This window comes from Malaclemys terrapin, chromosome 4, assembly GCF_027887155.1.
Source record: "Malaclemys terrapin pileata isolate rMalTer1 chromosome 4, rMalTer1.hap1, whole genome shotgun sequence".
Classification (NCBI taxonomy): domain Eukaryota; kingdom Metazoa; phylum Chordata; order Testudines; family Emydidae; genus Malaclemys; species Malaclemys terrapin.
Genome location: NC_071508.1, coordinates 67742148 through 67768787, shown reverse-complemented (window position 1 = coordinate 67768787; position 26640 = coordinate 67742148). Strand labels below are relative to the sequence as shown.

The window sequence follows — 26640 nt, the reverse complement described above, 5'->3', positions numbered from 1 at the left end:
CTTGTTCGGGAATGAATTAAAATTAATTAAAAGCTAAAAGAGGTTGGTCTATAAAATAATTGGAGGGTTTGAGAGCCAGCATGTAAAGTCCTGCATCAATCCAAGTCTGGTCAGTCAGACTTTACTGCTTTGTTCATTCTATCTCTTCTCCAAACTGCTGAGTCTTTCAGTTATAACACACACACGCAATTCTTTCTTGAAAGTACTTGGATACTATACTTTTATTAGCACGCTGTTGTAATTTAGAAAATTGGTGATATGAATACATTCCACTAGAGTTGTTTTTCACTTGGTAGGGTTATCTTGAATGCTCTGGTATTACAATAGCATGAATTGTGAACTTAAAGATAATTTCCCTAGAGTTCAAAACAACTGTTGTTCATATCCCTTCCTCCCATGCAGTCATTCAGTTCGGATTTATTACTCTGTTTGTGGCCTCTTTTCCACTGGCTCCCCTTCTTGCACTGATGAATAATATCTTGGAGATTCGAGTAGATTCCTGGAAGCTTACCACTCAGTTCAGGAGGCCTGTTGCTGCCAAAGCCCACAGTATAGGAGTTTGGCAAGAAATTCTAAATGGAATGGCCATCTTGTCTGTTGTCACTAACGTAAGTAAACTAACTAAGTCCATTTGCTTATGATTCTTTATATTTTCAGGATTTGTAGGTTTTATAATCAGCTTCTACTGTTTCTCATTCTGCATAGAACCTATTTATTATGTGTATAACACCAAAGTTTGAGTCGCAGTGCTACCAGGGTATTGATCATAGAATCATAGAAGATTAGGGTTGGAAGAGACATCAGGAGGTCATCTAGTCCAACCCCCTGCTCAAAGCAGGACCAATCCCCAACTAAATCATCCAAGCCAGGGCTTTGTCCAGCCAGGCCTTAAAAACGTCTAAGGATGGAGATGCCACCATCTCCCTAGGTAACCCATTCCAGTGCTTCACCACCCTCCTAATGAAATAGTTTTTCCTAATATCCAACCTAGACCTCCCCCCATTGCTCCTTGTTCTGTAATCTGGTACCACTGAGAACAGCCGAGCTCCATCCTCTTTGGAACCCCCCTGTGACGGGGGTGACAACTCACCAGCACGGCACCTCCTGTCGGTCATCCTGGGAATTAGCTCTTTTGACCCGGAGTGCCCTCTGCAGGCCGGTACCTCACTGTCACTGGCCCCGTGTCCCTCCCGGACCTGGTGTCCCCCTTTCTCATGGGGGCTACCCCCTGGCAGTACCTCCACAGTTTCTGGGTCTCCCCACGCAAAGGAACCCCACCCACTATCCCCACCTCGCCTCCGTCTTTGGCTACTGCCAGTCACCATCTAGCCCCCGCACACTGGATCAGACTGCAGTGTATGTGCCACTCATCACCAGCAAGGGGAGGGTGGGCTCTGCTGCCTCTACCTGCCCTTGGGCTGCCCCTCTGCAACCCCACTATCTTTTCGGCCTTACACGAGGCCTGCAGCCGGGGTGGTTTCCAGGCTGGAGCTCCCCAGCTCCTCTGGCCTTCCCCCAGCCCTGCTCCACCTCAGGTACTCTGCTCAGCTCCCAGCAGCCAGGCCCTTCTCCCTCTAGAGAGAGAGAGAGAGAGAGACTCTGTGCTTCTGGCCCACTGCCCTCTTATAAGGGCCAGCTGGGCTCTGATTGCACTGGCTACAGCTGTGGCTGCTTCCCCCATCAGCCCAGCTTTTCTCTGCCACAGCCCTCTCCCGGGCTGCTTTAAGCCCTTCCAGGCAGGAGCGGATGGCCACCCTGCTACACCCCTGTTCAGGTAGTTGAAGGCTGCTATTAAATCCCTCCTCACTCTTCTCTTCTGCAGACTAAATAAGCTCAGTTCCCTCAGCCTCTCCTCATAAGTCATGTGCCCCAGCCCCCTAATCACTTCCCTCGATCTGCTGGCAACACTCCTACTAATGCAGCTCAATGTGCCGTTATCCTTCTTGGCAACAAGGGCACACTGTTGACTCATATCCAGCTTTGCGTCCACTGTAAACCCCAGGTCCTTTTCTGCAGTACTGCTGCTTAGCCTGTCGGTCCCCAGCCTGTAGCAGTGCATAGGATTCTTCCGTCCTCAGTGCAGGACTCTACACTTGTCCTTGTTGAACCCCATCTGATTTCTTTTGGCCCAATCTTCCAATTTGTCTAGGTCACTCTAAACCCTATCTCTACCCTCCAGCATATCTACCTCTCTCCCCCGATTAGTGTCATCTGCAAACTTGCTGAGAGTGCAATCCATCCCATCATCCAAATCATTAATGAAGACGTTGAACAAAACCGGCCTCAGGACTGACCCCTGGGGCACTCCACTTGATACCGGCTGTCAACTAGACATCGAGCCATTGATCACTACCCGTTGAGCCCGACGATCTAACCAGCTTTCCATCCACCTTATAGTCCATTCAACCAATCCATACGTCTTTAACTTGCTGACAAAAATACTGTGGGAGAGACTGTGTCAAAAGCTTTGCTAAAGTCAAGATATATCACATCCACCACTTTCCCCATATCCACAGAGCCAGTTATCTCATCATAGAAGGCAATCAGGTTGGTCAGGCATGACTTGTCCTTGGTGAATCCATGTTGACTCTTCCTGATCACCTTCCTCTCCTCCAAGTGTTTCAAAATGGATTCCTTGAGGACCTACTCCATGATTTTTCCAGGGACTGCGGTGAAGTTGACCAGTCTGTAGTTCCCCAGATTCTCCTAATTCCCTTTTTTAAAGATGGGCACTATATTTGCCTTTTTCCAATCATCCAGGACCTCCCCTGCTCACCATGAATTTTCAAAGATAATGACCAATGGCCCTGCAATCACATCAGTCAGCACCCTCAGATGCATTGCAACTGGCCCTATGGAGTTGTGCATGTCCAGCTTTTCTAAATAGTCCTTAACCTGTTCTTTCACCACTTGAGGGCTGCTCACCTTCTCCCCATGCTGTGCTGCATAGTGCAGCAGTCTGGGAGCTCACCTTGTCTGTGAAGACCAAGGCAAAAAAAGCATTGAATACTTCGGCTTTTTTCACATCATCTGTCACTAGGTTGCCTTCCCCATTCAGTAAGGGTCCCACACTTTCCCTGATCTTCTTGTTGCTAACATACCTGTAGAAAACCCTTCTTGTTACCCTTCACATCCCTTGCTAGCTGCAACTCCAATTGTGCTTTGGCCTTCCTGATTACACTGCTGCATGCTCGAGCAATATTCTTATACTCCTCCCTAGTCATCTGTCCAAGTTTCCACTTCTTGTAAGCTTCCTTTTTGTGTTTAAGCTCACCAAAGCTTTCTCTGTTAAGCCAAGCTGGTCACCTGCCATATTTGCTATTCTTTCTGCACATCGGAATGGTTTGTTCCTGTGCCCTCAATAAGGCTTCTTTAAAATACAGCCAGCTCTTCTGGACTCCTTTCCCCCTCATATTAGCCTCCCAGGGGATCCTGCCCATCAGTTCCCTGAAGGAGTTAAAGTCTACTTTTCTGAAGTCCAGGGTCCGTTTTCTGCTATTCTCCTTTCTTCCTTTTGATGACATGCAGCTTTGATGACATTTAACCGGGACCGGGTAGTTCATTCACTTGACTTTCCCAGTGTCTGGCCAGATTGAGGCATGGATGGGAGTTAGTTTACTGAAGCTCAGTCCAGATATGGTATTGGCAGTGCTGGTTGGCTAAGGGAAACCATAGGAGTTGGCCAAGGTAATTTCATTCCTTCAGTTGAGAATGTTTAATAAGATTCACAATCTATGGGTTCAGTTAGATCCTCAGCTGCTCCTGAATGTCCAGATAGCAGCAGTGACTAAAGATACTTTTTATAAACTGAAAACCAATAAACTGCTGCATCTAGCGTTCCAACTTCACATTGGACTGTCAAACAGAATCAGATATTTCATTTCAAAGGAAAATATTAAGCAAGACATTAAGTCACGGCTTATGCAGCACCATCTCAAGTTCTGTTTCTTTTTTCAGGCCTTTATTGTAGCCTTCACATCTGATATGATCCCTCGTTTAGTTTACTACTATGCCTATTTTACAAATGAAGATTCACCCATGTCTGGATACATTAACAACAGTCTATCTGTGTTCCAAGTCTCAGATTTTCTAGAGGGAAAAAGGCCTGAAAATAATCCAGAGAACTTTCTCACATGCAGGTTTGTGGTGATTTTAAAAAAAGAATTGTCTCTATGTTTTACATGCAGTTTTCTAAGTAGATAGTTCTTACTTAATTATAAAATAGATAGGCCTAATTCTTCAATGTTAGAACTAGTGCAGGATCTAGCTTCCTTTAGAAAATGATTTAGATAACCCCACTAACCACCAAAAATCATATTTTTTTTTCATTTGAGTCAAAGGGAGTCCAGGTTGGTGTAACTAATAAATGCAAAGGCGTGAAAAAGGGTGTAACACAGAAAGCAACTAACAGGAGAGACTAAGAATGTATGATTTAAATCCATCCCACTTTGGTAATTGCTGGAAATAGGTCTGACGGTATCTAACTGAATCTAAGGAACCTAGATATTCACCACGCATTATCACCTCTGAATTTGGCTGTTTCTAAAATTGATTTTGGTCTATGTAAGGGGTGATCAGACTGTGGCTTGCAAACCACCTGCAGCTCTTTTACCATTAAAGTAAGATCATGGAGCTCCCCTTGCTCTCCCCCATTCTCCACCTACCAGACTGGGGGCGGAGCGGGGAAGCTCAGGACCTCTGCCTTGCAGCGGGGTGGTGGGGTAGGGGCTTCTGCCCAGTGGAGAGGGGGGGGTCTCTGGGCTTCAGCCCTGCGGGGCACACTTGCCAGGGCTTGGGGCTTCAGCAGAAGCAGGGTTAAAGCCCTGAGCCCTGTTGGGCACCTCCCGTGGGGCTGAAGCCCCAGCCCCTGGCAGGCGGGTCCCGGCTCTCAAACTAATGAAGATTATCGTATGCGGCTCGGAGGGCCAGTAAGTTTGGTCACCCCTGTCACAAGCAGTTTGATGCAAGTATTCAAAATCCAAGCTCAGCTGGTGAGTTTTGATTGAACACACAGGGCATATGGTGTGCTTCTGTTGCCTGATTGGATACAAGTAAACCTCCTTGAATCAGGTTTAGAATGGAGTGAAAAAATACCCAAAGCATAAGGCCCTGGCATAGCACAAGTTTCTCAAGACCAATGTTGTGCATCACACTGTCATGATGGAGCCCTACATTTTCAAAATGACTCTAGTGTTGTCTTCTTCTGCCTGGCTTTGCCGAGGTATTTGACATTTTATACTGAAGGACCAATATCTGTATACACATATTGGGACATATTCTTAGCTGGTGTACATTAGCATAGACATATTTTTCCAATGGCAAAGGAATTATGTCCATAAGGGTTCCGTGTGTTGGTGAAAAAGCCTGGATTTGTCCATGGTGAAGGAATTGTGGATCGGAGAAGGAACTTCAGAGACATCCATGACAAAAGGGAAACATATGATTGGATACAAAACAAATCCACTACAGATAGAGTAAAGCTCCCGTAGTCTGTCTTTATCCTGCCATAAATATTAATGCTGAACACACACATGCCTGCTCACACATTGAGCCCTTGATCTGTCCAGTAAATCTGTCCATTCTGATACCATTCAATCAGCTTCCATTGTGCTATTCAGGAGTTGTCCATTATTTGGTCACCACCTGAATACAGTAGTAATCCACGTATAAATTTCACTTCTCAGACATCCTCAGCCATTCTGTGTTGTTGTGAATAAGAGTGTCTGAGCAAATTGGCAATAGAATCAAGTTATGAGGGCCAACCTGTTCCTGCCAAAGAGAACAGAACATTTAGAACAAGATCAAAAGGTTCCTTAAATGACAGCTGTATTTGCATGTAAATGTCACTGAGCTTGTAGTCTGTCTCAGATTAAATATGACATTTCACCTTTACATTTATTTATATCTAACAGGTACAGAGACTATCGATATCCACCAGGCCACGAGAAGAAATATTTACACACTATGCAGTTTTGGCACATTCTTGCTGCAAAAATGGCCTTTATCATTATAATGGAGGTATGTGCCAATCAGTCTTCTGAAATCAATACATTATACATTCTGTATATAGTTACTATTTTTTTATGAAAGTCAAACAACTTCTGAGAATATCCTGTATTCGCTTGCATAAGCAACACAAAGAAAATGTCAGCTGTACAAAATAAAACAAACCCTCAATTTTCACTCAGTCCTTACTCAGGCAAGACTCCCTTTGAAATCAAGAGATTCAGTCCAAAGAAAAGAGCAGAGTTAAATCCTTTTATGCAAATAAGAAAATAACTAAACCACTAGGCCTCCCATATGTATAACTCCCATTGGTTTAGTTGGGAGTGCTACTTCTGAGAGGACTGCAGTACTGCTTTCTAAAAGTGTTTTAAGATGATGAGCAGCAGCTAAAATTGCTCAAGTCAATCATTTCGAGTAGTAAGCCAGCCTTTTGCAGGCTATCAAAGGAGTAGGGGGATTGTTTATGAGCTGCATCCATGGCATTTTCCACTGCGATCCTGTCAGTTCTCACAAATTGAGCTGGGTCAATACGTGGATGGGATATCGTGGTAGGGCGAAGACTCACTGGCACGGCGCCGCCTGCTGGTTGTCTAGGGAATTTGTTCTTTTCCAACTCCAGAGCACCCTCTGACAGCTGATGTCTCGTCTGTCACTGGCCCCCGTGTTCCTCCCAGACCCTGGTGCCCTTTGCCCAGGGGTTCTAACCACCGCAGCAATCCACAATTTGGGTCTCCCCACCCAGGGAAACCCCGAACCTCCTATCCCCCCCTTGCCTCAGTGGCTACTGCCAGTCATCGTCTAGCCTCCGCTCCCTGGGGCTGACTACAGTCTATAAACCACTCATCATCGGCACGGGGGTTGGACCTCTGCCTGTATCTGGGCTGCCCATCTGCAGTCCTAGTACCCTTTTGTGGGCCCTCAGCTCAGCCTGCAGCCTGGGGCTTTGCTAGACTGGAGCTTCCCAGCTCCCTCTGCCCTTCCCCAGCACTGCTCCACCCTAGGTACCCCCAGCTTCCCAGGCAGCCAGGTCCTTCTCTCTGTACCGCTAGAGAGACTCCTCTCTTGAGCTCCTGGCTCACAGTCCTTTTATAGGGCCAGCTGTGGCCTGATTGGGGAGTGGCCTCAGCTGTGGCTGCTTCCACAATCAGCCTTTCCCAGCCACAGCCCTCTCCAGGGCTGCTTTTAACCCCTGCTGGGCCGGAGTTGGGTAATCACCCTGCTACAGTTATCTCCAATGAGCCATCTAGATCCAGCAAAATGGTGCTAGCGATTCAGAAGGTATCACTCTTCCTCCTGAACCTGTTATGAAGCACTTGGGGATCAAAGTTGGTGTTTAAGTGTAAGGGTGTTTTATAATCTTTTTATTTGTACATAAAATCCAAAAATAGCAACGTTTTTTGTAACATGATGTGTATTGTTCCAGGACAGTCATATTACAGTATGCTCAGTTTTAAAGGAAAAGAGAAAATTTCTTTTTAATAATAATACCTAGCTCTTATGTAGTGCTTTTTTAGCTGGAGATCTAATTATTCCTTTATTCTGTAATACATCATCATCACTTTCCCTTGCCTCTTATTTATTTATTTATTTATTTATTGGCAGCATATTGTGTTCATTGTCAAATTCTTTGTGGCCTGGATGATTCCAGACGTTCCAGCAGAGGTGAAAGCCAGAATAAAACGTGAAAAGTTCTTAACTCAAAAAATCCTGCATGAATATGAACTCAATAAGCTGAAGCAGAAACTGTGTGAATGCAAGACGTCTGAAAACATGGAAAAGGAAGTAATTGCCACAGAAGGAAAAGTGGAGTTATCCCAGGCAATGTAGCTGGAGGGGCTATCCAATTTTAGTCCCTGAAACTCTAGTCCTTATTTATCTGTGATCTGCTCAGTATGCAGTATGTTGAAAGCCATATGATAGTTTTAACCCTTTGCTTTCAGTCCAAAGATTTTAAACATTTGCTTTTCTAAAAGACACATGTTACTGAGTATTGTAGGCTTGGTAAATACTATTTCTCAATTTCCCTGTTTTGTAGCTGTTTTGTAGCTACCCATCGGTCTGGACAATGGATAAATCTCATGGGTCTAAACATCAATATATTATTTGGAAATCCTGTGACACTGATTCCCAGCGTAGGGGTTGTGACTCTCCCCAAGAGGTTGTGATCAGGTGTATGAGGGTCATGACTACCCTGAGCTTCCCATACTTCTAAATGGGAGAAGGAAGGGCAGTACCAACTAGCTCCCAGCTAGATGGCAAGGTATGTACTGGACAGCTCCTGCTACGGAGAAGATTGAGAATGAGTGTTTAGAACATCACAACGTAATTAGCTAACATTGGAGGCAGAATGATATTTTTTTGTATCCACTACATTTCATATATAATATTTGTTCACGGGCTTGCAACTTGTATTCCTTTTTTTAGGAAGATGTGTTTTAAAGATATATTGACTTAATTCTACTTTGGATTTTTTAAGGCTCAGAATTGAGAGAGGCTAAATAACTAAAGATATCCTATCTCCTAGAACTGGAAGAGACCTTGAAAGGTCATTGAGTCTAGCCCCCTGCCTTCACTAGCAGGACCAAGTACTGATTTTGCCCCAGATCCCTAAGTGGCCCTTTCAAGGATTGAACTCACAACCCAGCATTTAACAGGCCAATGCTCAAACCACTGAGCTATCCCTCCCCATTGAGAAGCTATCCCTCGTAATGAAGAAAAAGAATAGTTTAATTTATTTTCAATTTTTTACTCTGAATAATCCTCATCTGCTAAAGAGTTTCCTCATAATAAAGTTTAGACATTGAAAGTTTGTGGAATAATCTGCTAGTTACAGTACTTTTGCCAGGGTTTGATAGTTTAGTTTAGATTACATTATTTAAGGAAACTTAGCTGTTTTAGTTCTTAACTCTACAAGACATCATTTGAAAAACTATACTAAGTTAGTAGGGGTCTGCCCCGTCATATGATTTCTGATTATGCACATGTTATCTCTGAGAATGACAACAAAGGGATAAAATGGTTTGAACCGCCTAGTCAGAAATTCTTCAGGAATTAACCACAGGGCTGTGAATTTTGAACAGACCCCAGTGTGGGGTAGCTGGACTGTAATACAAATTGATCTATATATGTCATTGTGTTTGTATGTGAATGTGATTATAAAGCGATAAAGTGAAGTATTCTTAATATTTTAAAAATGCCAAGCAATGTACATTTATGTAGCCATTGTCCTGATAGTAGGAACCCTTGAATTTTTTTGTTTTTAATCTTGCCATGAAGAAACCTTTTTTATTTTGTCATGGGGCTGTCTGCAAAGGTATGAAGTATATTACTTGTCAGCTATTTGTGCAAGATAGCTACAAGCTGTTTATGAGCACTGCCCTTGCTGTATAATTCTAATTACAAAGATTTTACTGATTTTACTATATTTTAAAGACATATCAACCTTACAATGCTTAGTGCCTTGTTTATATGCATTTTACACAAGATGTGAAAATGCTAGCTGTATAATTAAATTATATAGCATATCTTAAAAGTGAACCTGCAGGCATCATGAAACTTTGAACCTCCATATGGCAGTGCATAATGTTGGCTTAGCAATGACTACATATGCAAACTTCAGTTTGTCAGTGCTATGCAAAAGAGTGGAAAGCACTGTGAAGTGGACTGCGAGCTGAAGACGCAATGGATTTGCTGTATCCTCCCAAAATGTAGTATGCTAGATAGTGATATTTGGAATTTTAGTATATCTGCACTTTGAAAGTTATAGTTACTCAAATGTACCAGACCAAAACCCCCATCATCTATTTTGCCTTTCAGCTAAAGCACTCATAGTTTACTAAATCCACAAGTTTTCGGTTCCACTTTTGGTTTTAGCAGAGCAAACTTGTGAATCAGAAAAAGAATATAATAAATACCTGGCTAATTAGCTGATTATTATAACAGAGTTTTAAATCTGTGTCTTGGGCAGAACTAACATTACTGGTAGAATTTCTAATGATAAAATGTTTACCTCGAATGAACATCACATGATTCTCCTACCGGCCAGGAAGGTTAAGAAGATGTACATCTCTTTCCATTGTAATTTAGCAAGGTGTGCTTTAAGAGCAGAGTGGCAACTGACCACATTTGATGACTGAATACTCACTTGGCTTTCTTAGACAGGCTTCCCAGAATCTTTATTGACGTGGATGTCCCCAGGGCTATTTGGTTAAATCTGTAACATTGGCGATTAGTATATGTGGTGAGCTGAGATTGCGCGGTAACATTGATGTAACTTTAAAAACTCTGATTCATTGTAGAAATGCATGTATAGCTAAGATTAGTCTGCTGCTTAAGAGCGTATGTTATATTATGAAGTGCAATAAGCCAAAGATTCATTACAATTGCTGTAATTCTGTATACTCTGCCCAACCATAGTAAACGATACAAGCACTTTGCTGCTTTTTACACATATTTTACAAATACTGTAAATTAAATGGAGAACGTGCAGTTTTCATATTATTATCATGTTTAAATTATTTTCATAATTTTGTTACTGTTAGCAACTGGCAAAGCATGTGTAAAGTAGTAAGGTGAAAAGATACAACATGGTAATGTAACCTCTGAACAAGATGCACAAAAGGTCTGCTTTCAAGTTAAAAATCAGTAAACTCAGTATCTGATGTTGTATTAATGCAGATTTAAGAGAATGTCAATTACTCCAAGTCTTCGTAGTTTAAAAAAAAAAAGTCTTAGTTTGCCACACTTGAAAAGTTTCCAGCAGTGTAGTTGTGTTGGCAATGGACAATGCATCTTAAAAAACAAGAAGGAGAGAAACAAATAACTTAAAGATAAGGATGCAGCACTGATGTGCAGAAGCACCAGGTAGTAAAACAATGAAGCTGATTTAACATGTGGCCCCATTTCTTACTTCTAGTTCATTTTCGGAGAGCACTTATTATGTAATCTTATACTCTAGGAACATTGGGTTGTTTTCTTCACATACTATAGTATATATTGAAAAGTGAAAAACTCTGGGATCAGCTTTAAACATACACATATTTTACACTTTAAAGCATCACTTTTTGGCGTGCACAAAAAACTATTTAAAAGAGTAAATTATCATGAAATTAACAGCTAAAGATACATAAGAACAGGTCGGTTTAAGCTGTCTCAGAATTTAACTATTTACCTTTTCTTTGTTAGTGGCTAAGCATTGTTTCAACAAACTTTTATTAGCATAACTAGGGTTATAGCCTTTCACAGATTATATTTTTTTTCCTGAAAGGTATTGCAAAGTGGCAAAAATAAAAGCCATACTGGGAATCTGAAAGTATTAAATATTCTGTGTTAGGTTTTTGTACATTTGAATACCTAGTTTTGATGTTGAACATTAATTCTGAACGTACAAAATACACACATGACTTAGCCAAAAGGCCAAGAACTATAACTGTATATATGTCTCTAAAAGTGTCCTTTAACCACAGTGAAACGAGTTCGGTGTTGTAGCTACTGTAACTTTTTGGCAACAGTGGATTGCTTCAATAGAATTAGTAAATGAAGAAGATTATTGGCTTTTAAGTATAAAGAGTAATCCGATCAGGGAATTTTTTCCCCAATATAGTGGTGATATTTGTGCTATAGAAAGATTTAACATGCGATGATATAAGCAAATGACCAGGAAATAAGCGTTCAACCACAAAACACTATACTGTTTTTCTAGCAAATTTATTACTGTGGTTTATCTTTTTTATGTTAATTGTTTAATGTTGCCAGTTTCAGACTGCAGGAGAAAGTGGCAGGGAAGGATAGATTTTCTTACTGAGCTGTTTGCCTCTTTTGCTTCCAACTGATATTGTCATGTAAATGGACTGGTATTTTTGACTGTTAAGTATCGTACTGATGTATATGATTCACTAATCCTGGGATAATTTTTTAAACATTGCATTAAACTAGCCTATGTGTACAATACTGAGATTTAAAATGCATTGGTGAATAAAGCAATGTTTATTTTTTAACTGGACTATCAACTTTTTTTTAAATATTGCTTGTTTTGTAAAATTCAGCATGTGTCTGGAGTTAAAGGGCTGAGTCTGTGTTCACAGGGCCTCAAAAAAAGTGATATTTGTGTTATAGCTAATTAATCTTTGATCATCGATTTTAACACAATATTGTATTTAGATTCAACAAAAATACATACCGCTGATGAATTCCTTTTACATACTAAATGCTATAATAGAGAAAGAGTATAGTGGACCTATATCTTGCTTGAAAGAAATAATAGAAAATCACAAGATCAAATTGTGGTCTCAGTTAACTAACTTATGGCATGAGCAGAGGAAAAAATTGCTGAAAATGGTAAAAAGTTCCTTATGAAGAATTTTTACAGTGTTTTACTCAATGGATTTATAAACATGAACATATTTTATTCTCAAGTATCAGAGGGGTAGCCGTGTTAATCTGAATCTGTAAAAAGCAACAGAGGATCCTGTGGCACCTTTGACTAACAGAAGTATTGGGAGCATAAGCTTTCGTGGGTAAGAACCTCACTTCTTCAGATGCAAGTAATGGAGATTTCCATTACTTGCATCTGAAGAAGTGAGGTTCTTACCCACGAAAGCTTATGCTCCCAATACTTCTGTTAGTCTTAAAGGTGCCACAGGACCCTCTGTTATATTTTATTCTCTTCTTTCAAACTCAGTTGTGACAGGCATCCATTGTAGACTCTGTGTTTGGCACTCCCACTGGTGAATCTGGAGTCTGGTCCATCATTGCCAGAGAATTCACTTTATTTTCAACATTCAGCAGATGCTGCCACTATTATTAAACAAAAGGCAACAGGCCATCAGACATTATCAGATCCTCTCTGGGAAAAACTGAAGACGAATCACAAAAAGCACTTGGATTGATTCCATCCAGACTTCAAAGGGGTTTAACTCCAAGAAATGAATAAGTACAGGTGCAGTGACAATATTTTAATGCAAACATAAAATGACACTAGCTTGGGAAAGAATGCTGTGCAAAAGATAAAGTAGACAATGTGATTATCTACCATGCTGTTGACTCTGTAACCCTATGTTTGGTGGGTTCCTTAAGTGGGTATCCAAAGGTAAAGTAAGAACAGTAGTAGGAAAATGAGGAGGAGGAAAGCAGCAGCAACAAAAGAGAAAAATAAACAGAAAAATTGAGAGAAGGTGAGCAAGACGGAAGCAGATAAAATGTAGGGGGATGATGTAGTTATGCCTTGATACATGATTGTTATGTTTTATGCTAGGGTATCTTTCAGATAGCTGGGAAGCTCCCAGAAAAGAAGAATTAAAGCTCATTTGACACTCTTAAGAAACAATAGCCTGGCCTTGAAGGCCAGCAGCATAGACAAAGGGTCAAATCCTGGCTACATTTAATTCAATGACAAAAACACTCATTGACTTCAGTGGGTCCAGGATTGCACCCAAAGAGGGGTACATTGTAATGGGAAAAAATCATAAAAACTTGTGAGACACATTGTTCAGTCATACAAACAAATGATGGGCCCTCGCAGAGAATCCTAGTCTACTCTTGTGACAGGTATGGCAATGTCCTGCAATATTCCTGAAAAACATTATTGAATTAAGTTTAAGTTTGGAGTCCATTGTATTAAATGCAAAGGTTTTGTATTATTGTGGGCTGGGATGATCAAAGGACTATACTGAACGATGTGCCAGACAAGAATGGTTTTTTGGGACAATATGTATGAAGTGGATTTCCTGGGAAATATCTAGGAGGAGGTGAATAGAAATTCCTCCCTCTACCCCCAAGTTATGTAAAACCCCAGCCTTTTGAAGCTACATCCTGTGAAGGGAGCCTTTGTCTGCTGATCACCTGTTACCTGAAGCCAAGATCAAAGGCCCAAGGTGTATAAAGGAAGACTGAACTATTCATGGGTGTGAGAGTTTTGACATAAAGCTGTTATGAACTTTTAATCACAGAAAAATCCCTTTGGGGGGTTTGAAGGACTGACTCTTACCAGAGCCATTATTGAAATTGGGCATGGGATGATCTCTGGTATGTATATTAATATGCACATAGGTTCTTTTATTGCTTTAATATCTTTTCCCTGTAATGCTCTTACCTTAAGAATAAATGTGCTTGCTTATATGGGGCCATGTGGTAACTTATAATTGGTAACAATTACAGTGGTTCATAGTGTCTGGAGAGAAAGCAAAGCACAGACACTGGCCTGTTTAGGCTGTCTGGCTTGCTGGGGTATTGTCACAGTCCAGGGCAACTGCACTTGTATTTCCCCTCAGTAGTCCAGCTGCACAATTCCCAGCACAGACAGGTTGCCTAAGGACACTTGCTTGCTTTCTCTTCAGAGATGGTTAACAGGTCTGATTGCTACAGTTATAAGGTACCACACAGCACTTCCTATGCAAGCCTGCTGTATTCTTAAGAGAAAAAGCACTCCATGCCAATAAACATGCTGGAGTTAACCGCAGCCATAACATAGATTCTGGCAGGAGCAGTTCTTCAAACCCCCACTCCAGGGGGATCCCCTGGGGTTACAAGTTCATTGCACTATTGCACAAGTTCAGATCAGTACAAGCACTCAGTCTCTCAGACATTGGTAGGCCCCAGTGTTTCCAACCCTACTATAAGGAGCAGGGCCCTCCTTGGACCAGGGGTCCTGGCCCTTTGCTTGAACAGGAAGAAGACCATGAGCCTATTTAAAACCAGGCTCTTTCTCCAAAAATTCTTTCTTTGTTGGTCCCTAGAGAATCCATTCTGAACTAGGATATGTGCATGTCTCCATGGGGGTGGTTTTCAAGGATTGATAATGGAGGAAGTACATAGTGTTTCCCCATCTCCACTAGAGATGGTAGAATGACGTACACAATTGCATTTTTAATGCCATGTACCCTAAAGGTATTAACTCTAATTCAGTAAAGTTTAACTTTATTCACTAAAGTTTTACTAAATTCCATAAGCTTTGTTCAGGCTATTATAGGGTATTGTCAGTCTGTCATAGGGATATCACAGTGTAGGCTGGGAACTGTGCAGCCTGGAAAAACTCTGGTCAGGAGGGAGAGAGATGTGGGTCTATACCCAAGGCAGGTGACAGCTGAGGAGCTGGAGCCTACAGTGCGTGCCCTTGGCAGACTACAAGGGGGAAATACAGGTGGAGGTGCCCTGAACTGTGACAACAGCCCCATACTACCTCCATTAATGTAACTGGCAAATTTTCAATGGGGGAAAATAATCAAAGCTTTTATTTATCTTGCATGATTACCAAATACCCAATAACAGGGGCTGCACTCAGAATATACCTCTTCTGTTTTAACACGGTACAAGAGGAGAAATAGTGCTAGTGCTAGTTTTGTCCAGTGCACCTGTTTGTGGCTAGTCAATGTTCTTCCTTTATGTTCCTCATTTGTCCTATGCAAAAATGGGACGGGCATTCTCCATGTATTCGGATGTATTCGGATGCCTGACAGTACTGATGGGCGACATGTAATGAACTTATATTAAATATCAAGCAAATTCATGCTATACGTAAATTAATTGTAATTCAATTCTAGAAACGTAAGTGTCCCATTAGTAGGTATGTGGGAGAGTAGGTGCTCCAGCTAGGGTCTGGAAGGTAGCATGCTACATCATCAGAATCTGCACATTTCAAATCTGTCTCAAAATGGAGCTCAGCAACACACTGAGAAGATGCACTTGGAAAATACCTTGTCCAAAATGAAAGAGACACTGCATCCATAAAGAGAGGGGCTTTTGGACCTGACACCCTGAAAGGGTTGGAAGTCAAAGGCACAACACACATTTTCAACAGTTGAACATCTACCCCTCTGTTTTTAAGCACTGGCTTGGTATCCTTACATGGTGACACTGAAACTTAGGTTTTTGTTCTAGTTTAAAATAGTTAATTACCTACTCTCAATTATGTCCATACATAAAATGCTTTATGAATTGCATTGCAATGGTTCAAGGCTGTATTTTGAGAAATCAGCTAGGAGAGGAGTGGGATATGAAATCTGGCAAGGAGATCTCTACTTTGAAAGATGCCTAAGAACAGTCCTCTGCCCCAATAACTGAGTCTTCTTTCTTAATGAGAAATGATAGTCTAAAATGTGAATTAAGTGAGTTTGGTTTCTTTAGCTGTTGGACAAAGCAGCGCTGCAACAGTTAACCAGGAAATAACACCTTTTTCGTCGAGATTACTAATTGACCTTGATTTGTCATTTTGTAGTCAAACAGTCACAGCTGTTGCTTGAGAGTACTATGCACTAACTGAACAGCTTGGGTCAGGAAACGAATAGAAATCTATATAGCTCTGCTCTTAAATGAGGAAAAACTATGGCGTATATATATGAACATAAACAGCTTATTTTTAAACTCAGGTGGATTTTTGATATACTTTGTGATTTAAATTGGACCATTGCTGGCAGCAGGATACCAGACTAGAAAGGCCAATAGTCTGATCTGGCATGGTAATTCCTATGTTCCTAGGTACAAGAGCTCCTTGTGGAATGTTCTTTCCACTCACAGGGGCCAGATGCTGATCTGGTACATGGTCAAATCCAGAGTAATCTCATTGATGTCCCTGGAGTTACTTCAAATTTACACTGGTGTAACTGAAATCTAACCCAGCCCAGGATCCTTAGGTCCAGCTGCTACATTGTAAAAGCTATTAAATCAATAACAGGGTATTTAAAGTAATGGCTAGTTACTTCTAGATGGAAACTAGCTACATCGTTAATGAGAGCTACTAATGTAACATACTGCAAACCATGCTGAAAATGTACACTTTGCAGGGTCTGATTCAATTCTCATTTACATTGGAGTTAGTGAGGTGTAACTCCAGGACAATCACTAGAGTTGCACTGGTGCAAAACTGTTGTTAGAGCAGAACTAGCTCCATCTATGTTGATCTATGTACGGTCAAGAGCCAGTATTGCACTGGTAACCACACTCCAATCTTTGCCTATGAGCACTCATTCCTGGCCTCCTAAAATACTATCACGAGATCAAATTCTGAGTTTACTGGTGGAAATCTGAACTAACCTAAGTGAAGTTTAACAGTTACTCTGGTTTTACATCATCCTAACTAAGAGTGGAATCTGTCCCACTGAATCCCTGCTCCTTGTAGAACTTATTGACACAGGTCCATGTACCTTCTCACATAAAAAAGAAAAGCCTCTCATATTGCTGAATCCCTCCTGTGCAAACATTCCTGCTCCATCTGTTCCATTCCCGCCAGCCACCTATTTTTAGCCTCCTGAACCCCACTATGCTACCCCTTTCCTAGCCAAGACAGGATTGGCATTTCTCACCTTTACACACAACATACTTAACATCATAACCTTAGAAGTCTTCACTGGCATCCCATTTCCAACAAACACAAAGGGAGTTCGGCATAGGGAGATGGCACTGAAATATATTGGGGCAGGGACATCATAATTTCTACTGACATTATGTGCATTAAGTAGCTGGATCTTTTATAGAAGATTCATGTTTTCCTCCCCCATCTCGGCATACCTGACATGCTTGCCATCAATGCTATGTACAGCAGCTAAACTGTCCTGCACTCAGCAACAAAAAAACTTTTGTTCAACATCAGATTTTCCCTTATTCCATTTAGCTCTCATCATGTTGGCCTTTGTTGATTTCCCGCAACTGTTTCTTTGTGCAATTTAATAGAGAAAAAAATGTTCCGGAAGCATGGACCATATGGTAGCTGACTCTTTGCGTATATTGTCAAGAGTAGTTTATGGAAAAGGTATAAAAATGCCCCATCAGGAATGTACTAAAATGGAAGAACTGCTTGGAAGGTAGAGAGAAGTCTATGGTGTGTTGCCATATAGTCACAATGTAACACTTTGCTATCAGTGTCTCTTGAATAAACATTTCAGTTGACATTATCCCATTAGCAGAGTATCAGTAAACACTGCAGTGTTGTAGACAGTTATTTGTTCCCAGGTATTGCAATGTATTCTAGAAACTCTTTGGGTAAAATCCTGACCCCACCTGTAAGAACCTGGGCCCAAGGAGATTTTGGTCTACTGTCATTTCCACATCACCATTGGAAACGTAGAGTAGGGGCTTTGGGAGGACCATATGCAGGTAGACTGTAGGCAATACCACCCAGCAGGGCCTGTGTGGTGGCCCTTCACACCCTAGTGATTGGCTGATGCTAGTATTTAGACCAGGAAGCCATTATGGGCAGCTGCCTGAGCAACAATGCAGACTGCTCCAGAATCTGCTCGCTGTAGACCCTAGACGCTGGCTTCTGACCCTGGTTTGTCCTTGACTCTGCTAGCTGTCTGCAACTTGGTGCCTGACCCTGACTTCTTGGCATTCTGATCCGGCTCACTCCCAAGCCTGATCACCGTTTAGCAGCTGACTGGTGCAAACAGGCTGTCCCTGGCCAGCCCTAACACCATGAAAGTACAGCTGTGTGAATAACAGATTGTTCAGTTCAATGGCCATACCAAAACATCTAACTTTAAAAACAAAATTTGTTTCAGATTGAAAAAAATGTATTACATTTTCAAGATTTTTTAAAAAACTCTTTAGCATAAACTTGAAGTGTATTTTGACACGAAAAGTTTTTTGAACATTTTCTATTTGAAACAAACATTTTGATTTTTTTTTACTTGTGAAGGGAGTTAGAGCGGATGGAGGTTTAAACCAAAACAATTCTGCAAATTCAACACAAATTTGTGATGTCTCTTTCATAGAAGCTAACTAATAGTGAGGCAAATCAGAAACAAATACAAGAAAACATTTCCTTACACAGCCCACAGCATTCACTGGCCTTGAAAGTCACAGTCAAGTATTGTGGCTGGATTATTTAAAAAAGGCTGGATTTTGCCACCAGTGAGAGCAGTTATATTTTTTGCATGATAAGTTAAACCTCGTGCTGCCAGATGCAAGCTGCTAGCATACTGAAGTCAGGAAGGATTTCCTCCATTTTTGCATAGCACTGCACTGCACAGCTGGTTATGTACATCAGAGAAGATTTTGAGCTTTCTTTGAAGCAATTAAGAGAAAGGATGCTAAACTCAATGTGCTAGTTTGCAAATCCTATAGGCCAGATCACACCCCTATAACTCTGCTAGTGAAAGAGTTCTCCAGGCAATTTCCACTTCTCTATTGAAGTAGGATTCAGGTGTCTCTTTGACACTGTCTTCTTGCCTCCTTCCTAATGGACATTACAGAGGACTCGCTATTCCTGATCCTAGAGAAAGAGCAGTTTCACACAATATAATTGCTGAATGTAGCTCATTGGAACACCTAGGCACAATGAGATGAGTTAAAGGCACATGGCAGCCTTTAATTAAGATGTGATATTGATAAAAAAAAAGGTGTAGCCATTATTTGACCTCACTTGTGGTTTGTTCTTAAAATTGTTCAAGAGACGAAATAACCAAACTTTAGCTATATTTATTAGCTAAAAACAAAGCAGTACAACATGAAAAGGAGATATACATACCTTGAAAAGGAGATATACAGGAAGCAATTTTATCTCACAGCATGATTTAGCTACACAGAAGGTGTACTTCAGTGATACGCATTTCAGCTAGTAGTATTTATAGTATGATTTTTACAAGTTACAGAACTCTTTACATTTCACTAAAATCCAACCCACCAGTTCTTTAACTTCTTGTTTTGTGCTCTGTGGTTTTTCTTATGAAGTTCCCAAAAAGAGATTCCAAACCAGCTGGGTGTAGAGGTACAGTCTAACCTGTGCTAGACACACCTCTCATGTAACTTGGTTTCGATAGGCCTTCTATTTTCTAATGACAACACTGACTTCAGCTTTGCAAATGTTGTGGGCTACTTGACGTGGGTGAACAAAGGTGTGGTGAGTGCATAACATGTTCCATTAACATAACTTCCCAAGACATATCTCTAATGAATATTATACTAATATCATGTACATAATACCCATTAATGTGGTGCATACAACACTTTCCATGTACGTATTGGCTAACTGATACGTAACAGTGGACTGGATTGAAACCATAAGAGAACCACCTGCCATTTACACATGAATGCACAGCAACGAAAATGTAGTTATAAAGCAATGGCTTCCTCTTTGCTGTGACATAAAATGGAGGGCCAGATTAGATTAAAATTTATGAAAAGCCATGGGAGGAGACTTTTTACTTGAAAAGCTTAATGAAGAATCCATTATGGAGGTTACCCCAAATTGTCCCATTAAGGGAGAGGTAGGAAGGGGTGGGATGTTCCTCCACACACATAAGAAAGCCACTTTTAGACCTGATAGATCCCAAAGGACCTACACGGAGACCCTATACCTGCATAGTGTCTCTGGCCCCCATAACACATTCCCCCCCAGTACCAATGGGGTTGCACTGTCAGGAAACCCTCTAGTGTCAGCTGCCCAGTGTCTCCTGGTTGGACATAGGGAATCTGCTGAAAGACACGTACAGCTTGTGGCTGTATGGGGAACAATGTGTATCACAGCCAGCCTCAACCCCTGACAGTCGCTGACTCTCCCCTCTTCCCCATGTGGAGCCCAGACTTTGCAATACTCTGTCTTCAGCCACTTGATTCACTCTCTGCATTGTTCTACTCTGCGGTCACTCCTCTGCACTGCCAGTCACTTGGCTATAGCTTTGTAGACATGACCATTTCTTTTGCTCTTGCTGACATCAACCATTTCATTCACCTTTCACGAGAGGTTAACCAGAGTTTCTGGCCAGCTGTGTTCCTCTGGCAAGCCAGAAGTGCACTTGACACAGGACAACTTCTTACTTCTGGCCATAGCTAATACATGTGAGCGCTTACTGTTTCCAGCTGAGCAGTCTGTGTGGTAATGTGAGGTTAAATGCGGAGCAGCTGCATTTGAACCAGAAGGTTGCTTCCTGTTCCTGGGAAATGAGTGTGAAGTTTTGGAACTGAAGGGCTGGGAAACATGTTCCCATGGGATTGTGGGATAGAGTGGGCAGACTCTGAGCTATGTCCACACTGCAAAATGTGTGACCCACTTGCCTAGCAGGGACCATGGGGATGAGTCCAGAGGGGTTCTTGCCCCAAGTCACACTCATTTCTGTATGGACAAAAGGGGAGCTTGGGCTTAAACCCGAGTCTGAAACCAGTCCTAGTGCGATGGGTAGACACCCCTTCCCCCCACCCAATGCGGTCACAGAGCCCAAGCTCCAACACAAGCCCAAATGTCTACACTGCGGTTTTATAGCTCTGCAGCCTGAACCACACAAGACTGAGGCAGCTGACAGGCCAGCCAAGGGAGTTTTATTGCAGTGTAGACGTACTCTCAGAGCCCCTTTATGCTAACTGGCAAAGGGTGCACCCAACACACTGTCTTTAGATTATTTAGCCAAACAGTGTCTTGTAAGGTATACAAAAACTGGTGACATGCTGGTTATTAATATTATTATGTACGGTTAGTTTGTAAAGCAATATGTATGTGTGCAGGAAGTATGTTCCTAAAATATGTTCAGCCCAAGCATTCCAAGGAAAGCAAACAAACAGTCATAAGCAAAGGAATGTTGTTTCACCCATTTGCCTGTGTCTCCAATGTAAATTGAGCAAGGTGAGACCAGAGACAATGGAAATACATTTACATGTAAGGTAAAAACTGTGATTAAGCCAATCGAAAAAGCAAATTGACCAGAGGATGAGGAAGACAGCATGGCATTTACCAGCAGGGGAGAGAAACTTTGTCTGGATTTACTTTGTAAAGAATACAGTTCAAAGGTTTACTGGACTATAAAAGGAAGGGGAACGAACCGCTTAGTTATCCAAAGGGGACAACCCCCTCTGACTCTGTTAGAGTTGGATCCTGAAGGGCTGGAGATGCTGCAAACTTGATGTAAGTGAGAAAACTTCTTAGGCAAAGATTGCAACTTGCTAAAATTGAGTTTTAGTCACTAAACAGATTGTTTTGTTTTGGCACCGTACCTGTTTCTTTTTCTCTTGCTTAGTATCACTTAAATCTCTGTTCTTTATTACTAAACTTAAACTTAGTGTTACTATAAACCATCTCAGTGCTGTTATATTGAGTTAAAGTGTGAGTCTTCAGTTAAACTGAGAAACTGGAATGCTCACTGTCTCTTTGGAGGCAGCAAACAATCATTTCTGTGAGTGTCCAGTGTGAGGGACTAGACACTGCAGAGAGATGTTTCTGAGGGGGAAACAGGTTCACTGACTGTTACCTGCAAGGCAAGGTTAAGACTAGCAGAGTCTCTCCAAGTTTGCGGGTGAGGCGGACAGGGAGCTGATACACAGTTCAAGCCCCAGCAAAGCATACGCCTTGCTGAGGCAGAGGGGTAACACAGTGACTCACTGTTCTGGCTGTCACATGAGGAAAGAGTCACAGCTGGTGTTATACTTATTGATGCCACAGTGATTATATTAGAGAGCGAGACAGGAAAATCAAAAAAGCAGGAAACCTATTTCTTTGAAATGTAACAGAAGGTCATTAGCTAATCATATGAAGGGAATGACCTCAAAATTAAAAGTCATTTTGAACTTTATGTTAATGAACTATGAAGGGGAGGGCTATTCAGAAAACACTTGCAGTGTGAAGACTGATTATCTCGGCAATGAGGGGAAACTGAGGCGGTGCATCAAAACTGAGGCAGTGGATGGATTTGAAGCCAGACAAGGTAAGTTCCTGCTTCAGGGACCAACAGAATGCTTGTTATCTTATGGCCAGGAGGATGTTTTAAATTCAAACTACAGTCTGGCAGTAAATCACTCTTTTCTTCTACATAAAATAAGACAGAGGAGCCAACTTATGAATAATGAACAGGAAGAATTGAAGCTGGGCATGCATAGAAAAGGCTGGTTGTGGGGAAGGTGGGGTTGTTTTTTTGTTTTTGCATCTAGCAGCTGAAAGAAATTAGAAGCAAAGGCAGAATTTGGAACCATACAGAAAATCTATCTTGACTCACTTTCAGCTTTGGGAAAAAAACACTTCAGATTTCCACCCAGTGTAATCAGACACCTGCCTATGTATGGAACACCCTCCCCTCCTCCTGTGCAGACGCAAAGCCATTATATCGGTGATATTATTCACACATCTGTCATGTCAGTAGAGCTTTTCACTGCAGCAGTGTATACAGTACAGTGTATGGGATGAGGATGGGGAGAACACCTGGCCAGGTAAGTGCTTGCCATGGCTCTCTTTTTTGGGGGGTGGTGGTGGTGTTCATGATTTCATATGAAGCTTGATGTGTGAAGTTTCCTAACTCAGTGTTTAAGTACAATTACTCTAGTCCAGGCAGTCATGGGCAATTCTGGGACTTTATAGTTAACTACTGCAAAAGGTATCCACAGTTTATATTTCTTAGCACAAGAAATGAAGTAAAGAAGCGACACTATCATCAAAGCAACACTTTCTTTGTTCTGTTTAGAAATACAGATTTTTACAACTCATTTTAGAATCTCTTCCTTGCAGTCCTGATACAGTATGGCAGGTGGTGGTAAAGTAATGAAAATAGAGCACAGTCCACAAAATATACAAGAAATGGGCAGGGGGGAGGAGGAGGAAGGGAATTGTTTCAGTCTTTAATATTATACATTTAACACAAGTAGATCATTTCTTATGGTAAGAACTGAGGTTTAATTTGATTTTTAGAGCCAGATTTTTGCATAATAGTATCCATTTCTGTGAGCATTGAATAATTGTGGATTCATTTTGTCCTTGCAATTGTGTGCTTCAAATCAAGGCTTCTAGATGACTAAGTGAATGAAATGTTGAACAAATTATGGCTGACTGAATATTTGGTACGTAGTCCATCTGGCCAAAATGTGATGTCTGTACTCATGAGGAACAATAATTTACACCAAAGGTACTCCCTTTGAAATCAGTGTGGCTAGTTGTGGATTAACATACTTCCCAATGTGCGGAAGGGAATACAGTGGAATAAGAGGAGAATAAGTTCGCAAATCTCTTTTCAGGAGTCTAGTGAAAAGTCCATTCCAGAGGTCCTGGTCCCTCACTAATTTCTCTGGGACTTGTCTCTCGTTGATGTGAGAGAGGATAAAATACAAGTTGGGGATTGCAGATAGCTGGAGTCCCCAGGGATTCTTCGCTAAAAGACATAGTCACAGCAAGGGGAACAAAAGACCATATAGAATGACACTTGTTGATGAAACAGAACTTCTAGCTCTCAAGTCTTCCTGGTGACTTGAGTGTACAGCAGTGGATGATTACTTTATTAAGTATATTTTCACTCCTTTTCTCTTCATTAACTGTCTGCTCACAGTTTTCTCAAATCTATTTGCTATTCAAAATTGTAATTTCTGTGAGTGCATTTTGGTCCATAGCTCCTTTCACAAGAAGATAGTTCATTATGGATCTCTAGTATATGAAATGCAAGCTTTGTTGACTAGTTTTCACTTGGCATATAGGTTACACTGCATGTTTTTGGCCCCTGATTGGTTGAACATAATTTCTAGAAACAGATTTTGATGCAGATAGTCACAGCTACAAACTAAAAATGTGTTTACAACAATTATGCTCCAATATTTGCTTAAAATTTGTTATTTCTGGGAACACTCCCACCAGCAGACTAGTTTGCTTGGAAGTTCACAGAAAGCAAACACAACATGGATATGAATTCAGTGAAATGAATACTAACGTATACTTTTCACTTTGGGCCCGCTTTAGCAATGAAGAATCAGAAAAGCTAGTCTTCTAGTTTGCACTGTCTTAAATCAGGATTAAGTCCACTGAAGTCAGTGGAGTTACATCAGTGTACATGACAGATGAATCAGCCCTGGAGTTACTATTATGGGCCTTGATCTAAAGCGTATAGAAGTCAGTGGCAGTCTCTACTGATTTCAGTGGGCTATGGATCTAGGGTGACCAGATGTCCCGATTTTATAGGGACAGCCCCGATATTTGGGACTTTTTCTTATATAGGTACCTATTACCCTCCACCCTGTCCCGATTTTTCACATTTGCTATCTGACCACCCTACATGGATCAGAACGATATGATTTATTTGTCATGACAAGACCAGTGAGCGAAGGCTCAGACATCTCATCTTGGCTATGATGGGAGGTGGACAGACTTTATTAAGTAGATAATGTTGAGCTTAAGTGAAACCAGTTTACTTTGTATTTGGACAGAAAGCAGAGGCAGACTTCTGTGGAAGTGCTGGCACCATCCTAGGCACGATCCAGAGGACTCTCATCCCAGGGACCTTCCTCTTTATCCTGGCTGTGGGACTAACTTTGAACATGCCCGTCATCTGGATCCTCGTGTTCCGGGTGAAACGCTGGAACAGGAGCACTATTTTCCTTTGTAACTTAGCTTTGGCTGACATCACTTGGATCTTAACCCTCCCCTTTCTGATCTACTACCATCTGAATCAGCTGCATTGGATCTTTGGAGATGCTCTTTGTAAGATTACCAGGACAATTTACCATGTTTGCTATTATTGCAGCATCTACTTTGTCACTTGTCTGAGTGTGGATCGCTATTTGGCTATAGTGCATCCGCTAAAGTCTCTGTGGTTGTTAAATAAACAACAGTCACTACTGATTTCCCTCTCCATATGGGCAGTAACTAGCTTGGCCAGTGTGCCAGTCCCCTTTGTTGCCAGCACCCAGATATGCCCAGACAACAAAACTATTTGCTCTCTTTATGTATTTTCCAGCTCCACCTATATAACGCTTCCCTTTTCCATGTGCTGCACGGTGGTTGGCTGCTTGCTGCCTTTCATTGCTATCTGTTACTGTTACTGCAGCAGTGTCAGGACACTGCAAAAGACTGGCCTTCATCACTTTCAGAAAAAGGATAAGCTCACCAAGCTCATGTACTCTGTTCTGATAATTTTTGCACTCCTTTATTTCCCTTACCACCTGTCAAGAAACACCTGCATCTTCTTAAGAGCATTGTGGCCCAATGGCAATAGGTCCATTGAGAATGCAGACACCGTGTTCTTTGTAGAGGTAGCAGTGTGTAGCCTTAATACTTGCATCAACCCTCTCTTCTGTTTCCTGGCAGGAGGGGATTTTCGAGACCAGGTTTGTAAAATAGCCTCTTCTTATTGTCACACCAAAACCTGGAGGAGTCAACAGCAAAGGACATCTGTGTACCCAGTATAACTTCATTCCCTCACAAAACTAATTTTGTCAAGCTGAAAATTATGGGAAAAATTTTAGCCCAATTGAAGTCAACAGCAAAACTCCATTGACTTCAGTTGTCAGGAGTTCACTGTTTATATAGTACCTTGGAGATGCTTTGATCTCTCAGATTTGTAAGAACCATTAACTTGGGAAATTTAATTCTGGAGATGTGGGAGATGGTTATAAGCAATAAAATTATTCAGGAAGTCCCAGAGACTAAAATTTGTGTGAATCCTGGTTCCATTTTATTCAAAACACCAAAAATTAAGGAGGTAGTGAACAGAGCTGGCTGGAAAATGAACTTAATGTCACAAAAAGTATTACTATTTCAAAAGGTTCAAAACGGATCCTTTTTTGGTCAAAAATTGAAAATGTTAACAAAATGCTTACTAGCATTTTTCACTTACCAGAGCCGCCATTCCAATGAACAAATATGTTTGTTTATTGAATCTTATTTTCAATTTTGATATAATTGCAATACAATTTTCAATACTATTGATTTTTTCAAAAATATTTAAAAAATGTAATTTTTAAATGAAA

At 41.3% G+C, this 26640-nt stretch overlaps 2 protein-coding genes across 6 annotated transcripts in view; both read left to right on the top strand.

Annotated features, from left to right (window-relative positions):
* Positions 1–12002, top strand: part of ANO5 (anoctamin 5) — a 101092-nt gene extending 89090 nt beyond the window's left edge. For all 5 annotated transcript variants that reach the window (XM_054026368.1, XM_054026365.1, XM_054026364.1 and 2 more), the window contains 4 exons: positions 403–608; positions 3958–4139; positions 5913–6018; positions 7609–12002. In XM_054026368.1, the coding sequence (XP_053882343.1) occupies positions 403–608; positions 3958–4139; positions 5913–6018; positions 7609–7833 (719 nt within the window). In that variant the 3' untranslated portion in view covers positions 7834–12002. The remainder of the gene's footprint in view (positions 1–402; positions 609–3957; positions 4140–5912; positions 6019–7608) is intronic.
* An 11073-nt stretch (positions 12003–23075) lies between these two features.
* On the top strand, positions 23076–26079 carry LOC128835689 (P2Y purinoceptor 1-like). The gene is made up of 2 exons (XM_054025275.1): positions 23076–23124; positions 25099–26079. The coding sequence occupies exons 1-2, from the start codon at positions 23098–23100 to the stop codon at positions 26077–26079; spliced, it is 1008 nt and encodes a 335-aa protein (XP_053881250.1). The 5' UTR covers positions 23076–23097.
* Positions 26080–26640: the final 561 nt, after the last annotated feature.